Source organism: Neopsephotus bourkii, unplaced genomic scaffold, assembly GCF_033783945.1.
Source record: "Neopsephotus bourkii isolate Nb327-2 ecotype Australia unplaced genomic scaffold, CSIRO-AGI_Nbou_v1 NB_1016, whole genome shotgun sequence".
Lineage (NCBI taxonomy): Eukaryota > Metazoa > Chordata > Aves > Psittaciformes > Psittacidae > Neopsephotus > Neopsephotus bourkii.
Genome location: NW_026901505.1, coordinates 3,861,909 through 3,876,020, shown reverse-complemented (window position 1 = coordinate 3,876,020; position 14,112 = coordinate 3,861,909). Strand labels below are relative to the sequence as shown.

The 14,112-nt window shown below is 47.1% G+C and overlaps 1 protein-coding gene across 1 annotated transcript; it reads right to left on the bottom strand.

Moving 5' to 3' along the window:
• Window positions 1–1,134: 1,134 nt before the first annotated feature.
• Window positions 1,135–13,780, bottom strand: STC2 (stanniocalcin 2). Its single transcript, XM_061360301.1, has 4 exons — window positions 13,407–13,780; window positions 11,080–11,222; window positions 8,383–8,594; window positions 1,135–4,811 (listed from the first exon to the last, which is right to left on the bottom strand). The coding sequence occupies exons 1-4, from the start codon at window positions 13,555–13,557 to the stop codon at window positions 4,418–4,420; spliced, it is 900 nt and encodes a 299-aa protein (XP_061216285.1). The 5' UTR covers window positions 13,558–13,780; the 3' UTR covers window positions 1,135–4,417.
• Window positions 13,781–14,112: the final 332 nt, after the last annotated feature.

Below are 14,112 nucleotides of genomic sequence, written 5' to 3'. Positions count from 1 at the left end.
GAGGTGCTTTCTCATAATTTCCCCATCCCCTTGCTGCCTACACCCCGATGCTGTATGAAAATGACTTTGGAGACAACACAAAGTGCTGTTTCTGCAAATTGCTTTTTGTGCATCTTAGGATTTTGCTTTTCTCCTTGGCTGAAACTCCAGGAAGCATTTAAAATTTTGATATCTGATCACTGCTGGGATGGTGATGGGGTGATCTGAGAGAGAATTACAGCAATTGTACGTGCCTTTTTCATCCCTGTACAGAGCCAGTGGCTGGCACTTATTGATACGTTATTAACAACTGACAGTGGAGATCCAAATGAATATCCTGTTTTAAGGTAGAATCCTAAAGGGATAACTCTTGCTATTACATGGAGCATGTCTTTTATACATGCAGGTCAAATCTTACCAGCTATTACAGCTTTAGGAAAGCATTGCTGTTGTATCTGTTAATGGGTCCAGTGCTGGGGGCTGCTGCCACCTTGCCACTGGCAGGTGCTGTAGTCATCCACAGACCCCTTTCCCAGCCCTGATGGGATGTGCGTATGGGATGCCGAGTTGCTCCTATAGCCAACCTGTCTGAGCAGTGTGCCACCTCCTAAGGGACTTTTGTAATCCAAGATCATCAGGGCAGTGAGAAGAACAAACCCGTCAGTACCTGCATCCCCCCACTCCTAGCCTAAATACAGCCTAATTTAAAGCAGATGAGGTGGCTCTGGCATGCTACAGTGAACCCAGTGCATGGCTCCTGCTAAAGGAAACCTCCCAGAACAAGCATGGGCTTTTATTGATCCTGAGAAAGGCACAAGCTTCTGCTAGCTGTGTTTTTCATCCTCTGGTTTGTCCCACATCTCCCCTTGAACCGATCTGACAGGTCCCAGCCAAGCAGCCTTGGTCTCTGCCTCCCAGGGGAACAACACGCTGGTGTCGAAGTCTCCGCCCTTGCACCAGCTCTCCCCAGTATACAAAGAGTGAGGACTGGCTCCATCCCCACATCTGCCCCAGCCTGGCTGGCACAGGCTCAGGGGGACGAGCAGACAGATTACCTCTGCCCCTCTTGGCTGAAGCTGCTGGCCCAACTTCAGAGGGCTTTTCTTACCCCTTATCACATCAGCTGAAATTCCAGCTAACAAACCCAGCCGAAGACTTATTCAAAACATTTATTAGTGTTTAAGGAAAATAATAGTGTGAAAGGTACAGAGCTTTGTCTAAAGTCATATGCATTTTCTTTGTTTTTTTTTACAAGCTTATTTGGCTGCAAATTCTACACGAGATAAAACTAGTATGTTTTTCTCCCAGAGACTTGGAATTAAGGACAGTTCACTTTTTTTTTTAACTTTCCTTTTGTTTTTCTCCTTTTAGTTCAGCACTTTAAGTTAGGACAGCATTTTCCAGGGTTTTCTGCTATAGTTTTCCAGTAGGCATTTTGCTTCTCCCATTATTTTCATTCCAGAACAAGGCTCATTCCAGATGCAAAGCATAAAGGAAACATTCATATCTTGGCTTTTAAGCTAAACCTCCTTCATGAACAGCAAGTTCATAAGGAATGTTAATTAAAGCATCATACAGTATCTAAATGGACTTTTTTTCCTTTTTTATAAAGAATTAAGGCTATGTAGATGTCACAATAAAATAATCTCAGGTAAAACGCACCCTTTTTGTTAGATATGAAAGAAGGTTTAACAATAAATAAATGATTTATGCTGTCAATAACATTATGGAACTGTATAAAACTATATTTACGCAGCTTTAAACATAAAAAAAACCATACTAGTGGCATGAATATATACAACACAGGTCATGACATACGCTTAAATTATCATAGCCAGCAGTGTTCTTTTTTTAATGGGGACACTATAATAAATAGAAATGTTAAATATTTACAATAATAGCATATGTGGAATCAGTAGATGAACACATAAAATCTTCACACACAGAGGAAAAAATATTATGCCTTACACAAAAATCCCACCCACAGCTTCCCTCCCTCCCCCCCAATTTTTATTGACTAAACCAGGGGAATATACAATTTTCCCCACAGAACAAATGAATACAAGTAAAACTGTATGCATGCTGAGGTGATACGTTGACTGAGACATTCAAGGATGTAGATCTGTATGTTTGGTTCCCATTGATGAATCAGACCTCTAACGAGAGAGGGATCTTATTTTAGTTCAATGCAAGAGCATTATGTTGGTAGTGAGCTGTTGTTTCTGTTTTGTGTTTGCTTTTTTTTTTTTTTTTTTTTTTTTTTTTTTTTCTAAAACACTTGGATTGTCTTTTTGGTTTGAGCTTGTTCTTCATGGTGGCTGTATGCCACCAAGGGGGAGAGGACGCTCACAGGAAACCCATGGAGGCACGCTAGAAACCTTCTCATGGTACCACCAGCAGCCACTTCGGTTTTGGAGCAGAGGAGTTAGCCATCAGAGGCAGGTCCAAACCAACCTTGGCAAGCTCCTCTGTGGGACAGGCTGGGTGCCTCATCCATGGCAGAGCTGTTCTACTACTCAGCGGGGCAGCTAGCACTTGCACCTGCAGGAGCTCTGCTCCTCAGGTCAGCACAGTCTTCACTGCTTCAGTTCCTGGCCTGATCCCACCTCTTCCCAGTTAAGTTGAATGAAAATTTTTGTCACAGAACTTAGCTAAAATGAGGCGGGATCAAGGTCATGTCCGTAAACAAAGACCTGGTGATCACAAAGAGACACACCTTTTCAACTTAACTGTCCTCTCTTCCTTCCTACGGGGGTTCTATTAAAAGCAATGCCTGTAACTTCTGCGGGTGGATACATGCATTAAACCCTGAATATAGCTATTAGGAGCTGTGTTCACTTAGCAGTAACTAAAATCTGAGTTGGAAATTGTAGCCAAATTCCAACACCCTCTACTGTTTATACAGCTCCTTCCCACCATGCGACATGACGTACGTTAGTTCACTGGGTACGTTCTGTCTCTACTGAACTGCTTTCCTGCCCCCACAGCTTTCCTCCCAAACTTTCTAAATGAGAAGGCTCAAATCCCTGGTGTGATTCCCACTTTCTAAGAAAACTTGTTTTTTCTCTAGAGGAAGCTGAAGAGTTCACCCTTCTGTCCCCGTGGATGCTGTAACCTCCATTTCCACTACAATATCTGGGGATATAGGATTGCAGATCTGCAACCTGAGAATTACAATTGCATAGGGGGTACGAGAGATGTGTTCAAACACCTCATTCACACTTAAAACTGGTTAGAGGCAATAAGCTCTTGACACTCTTCATCTTTACTGACTCATTCTGCAGAGATTGGTGGTCATTATTTGCATGACAATTAAAAAAACAAAACAAAACCCCAAGTGAACCCCTTCTCCTTATCTTTGGCATTTGGATAAACCACAGCTGATAGGCAGGTTAGAACGGGGGTCCACATCCTAGCAAACCATGCCATGCTGCTGCTAAGGAGATTTATGATGGGTCTTCAATGCAGTCCTGCAGAAAAACCATGTATATAGGGTCCTTCACTGTCTGAGCCTATGCCCACCCTTTTAAGCTTGTGCTGGAGGACCTGTATCACTGAGCGGACAGGTGTAAGCAGAGAATGTGCACAGGGGTTTTAGAGGTCCACCAGCATACTCCTGGGGGTCCTCCCTACTGTGCAAGTCTTAACAGTCATGTTGCCTTGCCTGGAAGCTGACTACTTGCTTTTGATATGCTGAAGTGACTGGATTAGCAAGTGTCAAGTTATGCAGTGGTTAAAAACCAAACGGGGGGGGGCACTTAGACTATAGGCAGCATCACCCAGATGGGAACAATGGCTCAGAAGTTACTTAAGAGAAAGCGGTGGAGCTCCAGATGCCACGGTTCCTGTGCAAGAGATGGGGTAGTTATTTCATTAGAGAGTGTCACATAGAGAGCCTTGAGCTCTTGTGTTCTCAGCCACAGACAAGAAACCAAATCCCCCTGGAATTCAGCCATCTGCTGTAAGGCTTTGCCCTAAACCTTCGGAGGTGCTAAGCCACAAGCAGCCACATGCAATCTGGCAGAGCCCTCTTGGAACCTTCTCCCCAGCCAAGGGGACCAATTAAAAAAAAAAAGAACAAAACAAAACAAAAAGAAAAACAAATCCTCAAAACAACCCAACAACCCCCAAACAAGATCCTAAATTTCAGCTGATGTCCACTTCATAAAAAAGGGGAAATGAATTTAGCTGGAGACATTTTGCCACACTTGGTGGCTGCTCAAGTGTTGAGTTTGCTGGATCTATAACCCATTGCCACTGCTCTCCCTTTGCTACTATATACACTGTTGCCGAGGTCCGTATATATCTTGCAATGCCCTGTGCTTGACCTCTGAATGGGAAATGCTTTGGAATGTCCATAGACGGGAAGATGGGACTCAACGGAGGAGGTTTCCAGTGGAGGGGAAGGATGGGGGAAACGGGGACTTGGTGCCTTTTTTCACCTCCGGATGTCAGAAAAGTCGGACAGTTCGTCTGCCCGGTCCATGACCCCATGTACCCCTTTGGGACCATGGCCCCCAGCTTTCACCCGGGCATGGGCGTTCAAGTGGCCCTTAGTACCTCTCTCTGCCTTGGATGCTCGTGAGGTCTCCCTGTGGTCGGAGTCGGAGTGGGCCAGCATGTCCCCACGGCCAGCACCAGCTTTGCTGGCTTCACCTGCCTTCTTCTCTGGACCCAGGATGGTGTCACTGTGCACAGAAGAGGTGCAGAAGCTCAGGATGGAGCAGAGACTTCCCCAGTTCTGTTCGCACTGGACCTGGACGCTTCTTGTTATTGCCTTTTTCACCTCATCACCACAGGTGAGCAGGATGTTCACTAGATCAACATACGGCCTAGAAGGGAAGGAAACAGTGAGAAAAGGGTCAAAATAATATATAAGGGTTATCTACCAGTGAACAAATGCAATGGCCCCTCTGCCTTATCCTTCCTTGTGCGCAGCACAGTTCAGCAGCATTATTCCCATGCTACCTACTGACCTGTCAAGGTAAGAGTTGCTGCTACAAAACAGCTCATAGAACAGTTCTCCAGCATATGTTTATTATAGAATATATCATATTCTAATTGGCCATACTGCTGTGAGAAATGCACATGATGGTATTCTGTCAAACGAAGCTTCACTCAAGTGCTGGATCTGCCTTGATTTCTCTCCCACTGGAGATACTCTGGGAGTCCACCACAGGAATACATGAGGTCTACAAGCCTGGCAAATGGGGCTGCCAAATGGAAGAACTAATATCTCACACCTTCTGCTACTCTCTCTTTCCATGGCCTTCATCTTTATTAATCAGGATACACATGAAAAGAAACCTGTTCATGTTTAGGGCCATCTACTTGATATAGAACATACACTGATCATTGTTCTGCATTGGGAGGCATTTCCTCATGTCTGCTAGGAGCAGAAGATACTAAACTAGAGGTTCCCTGGCTTTTCTCATAACCTTTAGCTTTCCCTGGAGCACCAGGTGTTGATCTCCATCACAAGCAAGATCCTATCTGGACTCAGGATCCAGCTGCACAAAGCTCAGACACATGGGAATCCACTTGGTGTAGGAAGAAACAGTGCCACCAAAGGTTTTTTTCCCCTTCATTTCCTCAGAGTCAAGTACATCTTTCAGTATGTAATTTTTCCCAGCCAAACAAGGAGTCCAAATGAGCCATGGACAAATACCATTTCTGCTTCCCCCCCATCCCTCTGTGCCCCCACAGCACAACGCAGCCTGAGCAAGGCACTTCCTCAGCCACAGGTCACCGAGTGCAGCGATTCTAAAATAGTTGTGGTCACAAGTTTTGTGGGTCAATATTGATGTTGTCTATTGACACAACCGCTCAGCTGCTAGCAGGCCCAGAAGGACGTGCTTCAAAGTCTTCCACAGTAGGAACCATCCACAGTGCTACAGAACTGGCTGGGGCCAGCAGTTGTGGCTGTATAGAGTGCTTGGGGTGCACCTTCTGGGCACCAGCTCTGGTGGCCCTGGACCAGTCTCAATCTATTCCCAAGAACTTGACAGAAGAGATGAAGAAAACGAACAGATGATGATCATTGTCTGCCACCCTGGTTTTGCTTTGCCCAACGGCTTAAACACATTCTGAATGAGTAATCTTGGAGAGCCACCTATCTCAAAATATTTCCCATGTTTGGATTGTTTCTGCTGCTTAGAAAAAGTTACTTGGAATGCAGCACTGACTGAGCTGCCAGGGCCTGTCACCACTTCCACCATAGCAAATCAGCCTGACCCCCACCCCACCACAGCTGACTCAGGAGGAGACTTCAGCATCCCAGTCATGTTCCTCAACACTCATCGGGAGAAAACAGAACGAAACAATCAGAAAACAAGCCTGAGAGCTGCCACTCGCTTCTCCACTCTTAGGGTTGGCTTTAAATGCAAAATAGAAGATGAGAGAACTGAGCATGTTGCAGACAGAGAAATACAGCAGAAGGAAGGAAAAAAAATGATAGAGAAATCAGTAGTTGAAATTTGGCACAACCTTTACAAAAATCTGTGTAAGAAATAGGTTGCTGGTATGACTAAAAAGTGGCTCAGCTGCCAAAAATTTCAGGTATTCAGCCTGCCAGAGCCCTGTGGATTAATACTGGCCCATTTCTCAGTCACTGTTTTACTTTCTGTATTTCAGCTGGCCTGACCAGAGTGCCTGAACTGAGCACAAGGCTGCAAGTCAGCAGACGTGATTTTATTTCCAGCTCTGCCACACTTGCCTATTGATCTCAGACAAGTTCCTTAGTTCAAGAGTTTCAGAGATGGCCTCTAAATTTAGGGGAGGGGAGGAGGCTGGCTGGCTTCTATTTGGGGAGTCCTGCATAAAAAAGCTACACTCCAACTCAGTGAGATGCTGAAGTGCAGAAGCATTAAATGAGATCATGCAAATTACAGGTGTTCAGCTGAATGACCTGTCTCTTCTCAAAACAAGACCCCCTAGTTAAGCTCCCAAGAAATAAGCAGCTGCCTTTGAGCACTCCTGCTTTAGACTGTTTGTAAAATAAAGATCACTTACTCCTCTCTGGACAGGCTTTTGGCTCTCATAGTTCTTCTCATCCCCAAATGATGGGGGGGGGGGGGGAAGGGAGGTTTAATTGGTGCCAAGTACCCAATTTATAGCCTACTAACACAGTCTGAGCAGCACCCACAGAGGTGTTGCTGTGCAGGACAGAGCCCCACTTTCCCTCTCCCCCTTGCCTGCAGGATGCTGACCTTCACTCTGGCAAGGCCTGGATCTGCCACCAGCCGTACCTTTCATCTCAGTGTCAGGAATGCCCATAGAAAGGGCCTTGTTTTCAGGCCATCGTGTTCAGCTCATACAAACCACAGCAAACGATTCTGCATGTGAAAGTAAACTGGTATTGAAGTGTCTTCAACTACAGCTTAAGTATTAGGAGGGTAGTTTTCAATAGAAAGTAAGGGAAATGGATCACAGCTCCTTTGGATACCAATGGAAATGCAAGGCTACAAGTTCAAAGGAAATGATTATGGAAAGAAAAAATAAATTATATGTCATGATTGCTGGGATTTGGAGTTTCTGTGCTAATTCTGCTAGGGATGAAAAGGCATAGAGGTGTGGTAGGAAGATGCTCTAAGGTTAAGCCTGGTGCCAGGCTGTGGCTCAACCTTCTTGTGTGGGAGCGAGATGTTCACCTGCAAGAAAAACAGGCTCCAATTTTCACATTTGTGCACAAAGAGTTGGTACAAACAGCTTGTGCCTGGTTTGTCACTGTCATGTAGCAGCTTTGATCAATTCCAAATAGGATTCATGCCTGCCATTCCTCAGAGGGCAGCTCTGTTCCCAGTCAGAGGGATGAACTCCTCAAAATCTGACTTGTGCCTTCATTTTGTACATCTCCATGTTTTATTAAAAAGCATCTGAGATTAACAGAGAATAAGATGAATGGGAGATTACCTGGGGGACTGCAGCTCTTTCAGGGACAATTAGCTAAAAGATATTTGAAAGTATGTATTTAAAGAAGAAATCATCATCTGGCTGACAACTTTGCATAGACCCTCTTCCCCCTTCTCTTTTAGCTGTCATCTTTAACAGGATCCTGGGGTCAGAAACAGTGCTTTGGAGCTCAGAAAACACAGAGACATTGTGAAGTGCATCTGGAAATGGCAGACACTGACACTGTATTTGCCCAAAGGACCAAGGAGACAGCCAGGTCCAACTTCAACCCATATCACCTTTCACAGTCACATCTAGCCCTTGTAAATAACCTAGCCTTCCAAGGCCCCTGCAAAGAAAGCATTAACTTGGTGTTGTGCATGGAAAACCAAGACATGCTTAAGGCCAGAAGGAGGTGAAACAGCTCCTGGGCAGATGCACAGCCCATTGGCACCATCATGCTCCTGGAAGGAGCTCCCACGCCTCTGACTGCACCAGCACTGAGGCACTTACTCATGCTGCAGCAGGTCTTTGAAGTGAATCATCTCCACAATGACCTGGACGTTCTCCTTGGCAGCGGAGCAGAGGTCATGCTTCAGGTAGCACTCCCGCTGTAACTGGAACACCATCTCTTTAATGGCAGGGCACTTACGGCTGATGCAGCTGAATTTATGCCTCAAGGCATGAGCCTTACACTTCAGAGCGTCTTTAATGAAGGACTTTCCCTGAGAAGAAAAGAAATGGAGTAGGTCTGTATTTTTGTCCATTAAGCACAGCAGCTGATTTATGCCCAGCCAGCTGCTCCTCTGTAGGGCAATGTCAAGAGTTATTAGATTGTTAAGGGTATCACTTAATAGCTTTTCTCCTTCTTTTCTTTGTTTCTCTGCCCTTAAAGACCATGTCAAGTTACCCAGCTTTGCTACCCCACTGGAGCTGAACACACAGGGTTTCCTCACCGGAATTTTGAGGTTTCCTTTGCTCCAATAGCTGAATGCCCAACAAGGGAAAGGGCAAAAGTGAGCACCTTGAAATGATTCAGTGCTTGAGTTATTGGCTTTGCTCACTTTTGGGGTAGCAGCAGGCTCACACAAAGGAAAGGGCATCCTGCCATGGCTGAAGTCCCCAGGACCAAAAGCAGATACACATTCAGCAACTGAAAATAAGGATTTCTTTTAATTTTTAAAATCAGTTTGCAAACTCATACACATATATGCACCTTATGTATGCACTTGCCCCACTCCCCAGCTGTACTTTTCCTCTATGACCACTGCCTCAGCGAGGGACTCAAATCAGCACTAGCAATAATCCCACAGTGTCTTGATGCCTCCTTGCTGCAAGAAATTGTGAAATTAAGAAAATCAAACCAAGAAACTATAAAAGTAAGTTACAGGAAAGCTGCTTTAGTAGCACCTCTTTAACCACTGTTTGGGATTCCTTCAGTCAGTTCCTTAGTGCGTATGAAAACCATCCCTTTCTTTCCTCTTTGCTGAGACTACAGCAGCCATATGCCGGGCTTTTATCACAGTCTGACAGCTCTGCTCAGGATTCCTTTATGCTGCTGAGCAATAGGTGTATGGAAGCCTCCTGCATTGCATACATCCCTTCATTAGCTCCAGACTATTTTACACAAGTGTTTCATGAAGACCAAATTCTTGTTATCCTTTATCCAGTAAGTATATTGGCACAGCTCCACTAACATTAAGATTCACTCAGACCTGCAAGCAGATGTCCCCAAACTGTTGCAAGCCAGAAATGTTTCTTGCTGAACACAGAACTGCTTCAGTCATCCCTTTCAATTCCCCATACCAAAGGCACTTGCTCTTCCCTTCAGTAACAAACCTACTCAGCATGGTAGGCAAATAAGGATTAGAAAAAAAAAAGAACATTCTTGTATAAACTAAACCTGACATCAGTTCTAAGGTTTCAGAGTGAGGGAAGGAGACCAGAAAGCAGAGAATGAAGTGGCCAATATTAGTCCTGTCATTTAATGCAGCCTCAAATAACTACAGATAATAGTGAGACGAACCATGAAAAGTTGTGTCATTGTAGAGGCTAAAGTCACCTCCATATTGACTAAAACTCCATGGATTTAATACTTCTGTACTTGAGACAGCCTGGATGTGAAACAGGCTGTATTTGACTAGCAGTATCTAGGGACTGGGGATGAGGTGCATCAACGGCTACACTCAACCTTCGTAGCCCTTTTCATTCCCCTCCCAACAGGCCCTACTTCTTTGGTCAACTCTGTTCACCAACAGAATGTGGTGCAAAAATAAATGAGTGTTTTCTGGAAGCCACCTGGAAATTTAGTTGAAGATTTTCAAATACCCACAGAAAAAAACCATTCCCATTTCAATGGCTTGCCAGACCCTTCATGCATCCTTGAGAATTTGAGCCTAAAACTTCAGCACTTCAAAAGCATTTCCTACTGGGTGGTCCCACCATGTCTCATGGAACAGGCTGAATCCTGAATACAGCTCAACTTTTTACCATGTTTTTAATAGTGCCATGTAGCTGGTGCTTTTAGTCAAGTTAAACTGTAAACTACATGGTCAAGCCAAATGCTGCTGGCCCGTCGTAATGTTCTCTTCCCTCCACACTGAAATGGGAGAGTAGGTTTACAAGACATAATAACAGGATGTCTCAATGATGCATAAATGGTCTGGGGAGAAAATGAAGGAGACAAACTTAATACCGCATACCATCTAAGTAACGTATTTTAACGTGCTTGAACCAAAGACTTATTTGAATAGAGCAGCTTTAGGAGGTTGCCTGTACTGGTTGTGTGCGAGTCGTGAGAGCCAACTTTAGTAACTGCACATTGGGAAATATTTTGATATGTCTAAAGGAACTGGGAGCCCAAGCTGCATTTCAGAATCGGCTTTGAACAAACATGGTGTAGAAGCTTGAGCTGCTGATGTTTCTGAAAACCATGGTCAGCATTCTGATTTAGTTATTCTGGGTACAGTAGGTGGAGGTGATCCAGGGCGCTGTAGCCAGAGACAGCCTGTCTCCTGGGACAGGTTGCACACCCCTGTTCTGGGGCCTTGATTCTGGACCCTTCGACAGAGATATTCTTAAGTCATGCACAAAAGCAGATTTGCCCTGTAATGGTAGCTCTTTTTTTTGCAAAGATATGTTAAGGAACTAAGATACATGCCAAGTATGTATTAGAAACAAGCAGATACATCAGATATTTCACCATGTTACCTGGGCATCAAATTTTCCAGCGTTGTGCAGGAATGTCATGCAGATCTCATGTAAGCCTCGGATCTCGCAAGAATTGTTTTCAAAGCATTCAAACACTCCGCATCCCACATCGCCAGCATTAACCAGGCAGTGCTGGATTTCAGCTAAAACGAGCATTGATTACAGTTAATTTGAAGAACTGTTCAGAGAAGCTGGTGGTGGGTAAGGGGAGGGAGTTATTTTGCCAACATCATCAGTTTGAAAGTAAAAACATGCAACAACAGCTCTTGTACTCACAGCATGCCCACTTTTTGCAGAAATTAGGCCAAAACTTGGGTGTATTATGTTATGAAAGTGATATCCAAGAAGTAAATGCCAAATCCACTATACTTACGTCAAGTTATTTCACTTGAGAACTGTCTAATGCTTTTGCATTCCTCAGGAGCAAAGGACAGGCGTGATTTTTGCTGTCTGCCTTGTACAAAGCCCCCCATCAACTTCTAAGTGCCAAATGAGAAATCCAGGACCCAGGCAGCTAAAACTTCTGATTCCTGGTACTTTGAGCTAGTTTCTGGCTATTAGCATAATGTTTTTTGTAGACCACTGGGTTTCCCCTGTGGTGATGTCTATGAAGTTAATGGCAAAACTCCCACTGATACAGTCCTTTAAACTGAGTGCTGCATAGAGCTGCAACTATGCAGAAATGAATTGAAAATACATATATATTTATATATGTAGAACATAAAATAGATGTACTGGAGCCAGCCATTACACGTGTGTTTGTTCTGCCCTTTCAGATGTTATGTAATACTGTAAAAAAGAATAAATAAAAAATGCTGCCTAATACTCACTTAGCAAAAAACCCCAAAAATCTGATTCTTAACAAGACATATTCTGGTCCTTAAAAAAAAAAAAAAAAGAAAATTAAAAAAATTGATGTAGTAGTACTGCCAGAGGGAAGGTGGTTGCTGAAAAAGCCTAGGGATAAAGTTAAACAGGGGCAGTTTTTAGACCAGAACTGAGGATGCTAAGAATTCCCGTACTCTGTGCCCTAGTGGTACCTTTAATTAAAGCTCGCCCTTGGGAGCCTGCCTAATCCCCCTCCGAACCGCAGCATGCTTCAGACGTCCCCAGCCCCCCCCCCCCCCCTTTGCCATGCGGTCCATTTGCAAGTCTTTACAGCAACTTTCGGTCTAATTTCAACCCGCTGCAAGGCAGAGAGAGGAGCCGCGGATGGAAATGCGGAGTCTGAGGGAGTTCCCATGCCCTCCCCCCGGCTCAGAACCAAATCACTGCCGCTGCATTTATTTTTCCCTCCCCCTCTTCTACCTGCCCCGAAGTGCAGCGCTGGGGGAGGGACACGGGGTCGGTTCCGGGGGATGTCTCGGCCACAAGCGAAAAGCTGAGCAAATTACACACGCACGGGGGGGGGTGGGGGGGGGTTGGAGGGGGATGGAGCTGTTTGTGGAGCGCTGCAGAGCGTGGAGCTGGGCTTTTTTTGGGGCCGGGAGCTCAGCTGTAGTGCTTGTGTTGGCATCCGGATGCAAACCCTTTGCCGGATCACATGTCCTGGCTCCAGCGTGCTGAGAACTGCACAGTGCCGTGATTCACATGTGGCAGTCCCTAATGGGCATTCGTGCATTCCTGCTCGTGTGTGTTTAAACACGTTTCGCAGCACTGAGAGTGTTAAAGGGAGAAGGGAAAAAAAAAAAAAAAAAGAGAAAAAGAAAAAAAAAGGCAAAAGGGAAGGGGGAAAAGAAAGGGGAAGGGGGGGGGAAGGAGGGAAGCGTCTGGATCCCGCGCTCTCTCTTTGCACGGCTGGGAAGCGATCCAGCGAAGTGCACGCCTCAGCTCTCTTTCTTCTAGGCATATAATACCCGGGGGAGGGAGCGCAGGGGGCGGGAGAGGAGGAGAGAAACCCCCGGCCCGTTGCATCATTGCACGACTCCCTACGGAGGAGGCAAAGCACCAGTCATTTCCAGCCGCTTCCCCTTCCCTCCCGTCCGTGCCCGTCCTCCCCTCCTCGACCCGGTTTCAAACGCTGCGCCAAGAAACTTTCTCCTCGGCAGCCCCTCGCCTCCTCGGGCCGGGGTCGGGCTGTCCAGGCGCTTCGCCCGGAGCGCGGCCGTGGTTGTTGCAAGGGCAACACGTGCTTGGCAAAGCCGGGCTTTAAAGGTAATTAGAAGCGAGCTCTTACTTCCTCTGATGATTTATGCCTGACAGTCGGACGCGGAATAAAACGCCTGTCATAACTCCATTTCCCCAGCGCTCCAGAAGCGGTGGGTGAGGGACACACACACACACCCCAGCACTCCACCTTCGCACCCCACTCAAGCCCTAAGCCGTACCTGTGTTTTGCAGGGACAGGCGCCCCTTCTGCTGTGGGGTCCTGTCCTGCAGCCCCTCCGGCGGGTGCGTGGCCTCAGTGCCCGCCGCCGCCCGGGCGATGGCGAACAGCAGGGTCAGGGCCAGCAGCTTGCCGCGGAGCTCCGCGCACATGGTCGCTCCTTCCCCCCGCCGCCGCCGCGTCCTCCCCCGCGGGGTGCCGCACCCGGGCCCAGCGCGCTCCTCGCCGCGGCCCCGCGAACCGCATGTGCCCGGCGCGGCGGCGAGCGCGGAGTGGCGGTGGTGGCTCCGGAGGGTGCCTCAAATATCCCCGCCGAGCCCCGGTGTCACTCGCATGAGGGAGCCGAGCAGGTGTCGCTCCGCGCCGCGGCCAATGGCAGCCGCCGCCCCGCTCCGCCCGCCCGCCGGGGGCCGGCCCGGCTCCACCGGCAGGTTGCAGCCGCCCGCCTCCCCCGGCCCCACCCGCGCCGCGTCGCGGGGGATGGGCGTGCGGGGGGCAGCGGGCACGGACGCACCCGGCGGGGAGGGGAATGGTGGTGGTGGTGGTGAGACACAAGTTGCTTCTCCCCGGCGCTATGGGAGGGGGTGGGGACAGCGCGGAAAATAAGGTGGAAAAGCGGGATCTTGACAAGAGCGCTGCTTTGGAGGCGGGGGAGGAGGCACTGAGCGGCCGGTCCCCCGCAGCCCTAGGGCTGGGAAGGGAACTTC

What these genes read in the sequence shown, in the direction of transcription:
- STC2 (XM_061360301.1), bottom strand. Translation starts at nt 13,557, where the DNA reads ATGTGCGCGGAGCTCCGCGGCAAGCTGCTGGCCCTGACCCTGCTGTTC. An exon ending in CCTGTCCCTGCAAAACACAG is followed by an intron (nt 11,223 to 13,406) that starts GTACGGCTTAGG and finishes TGCTCGTTTTAG; the next exon opens with CTGAAATCCAGCACTGCCTG. An exon ending in AAAGACCTGCTGCAGCATGA is followed by an intron (nt 4,812 to 8,382) that starts GTAAGTGCCTCA and finishes CTTCCCTTCTAG; the next exon opens with GCCGTATGTTGATCTAGTGA.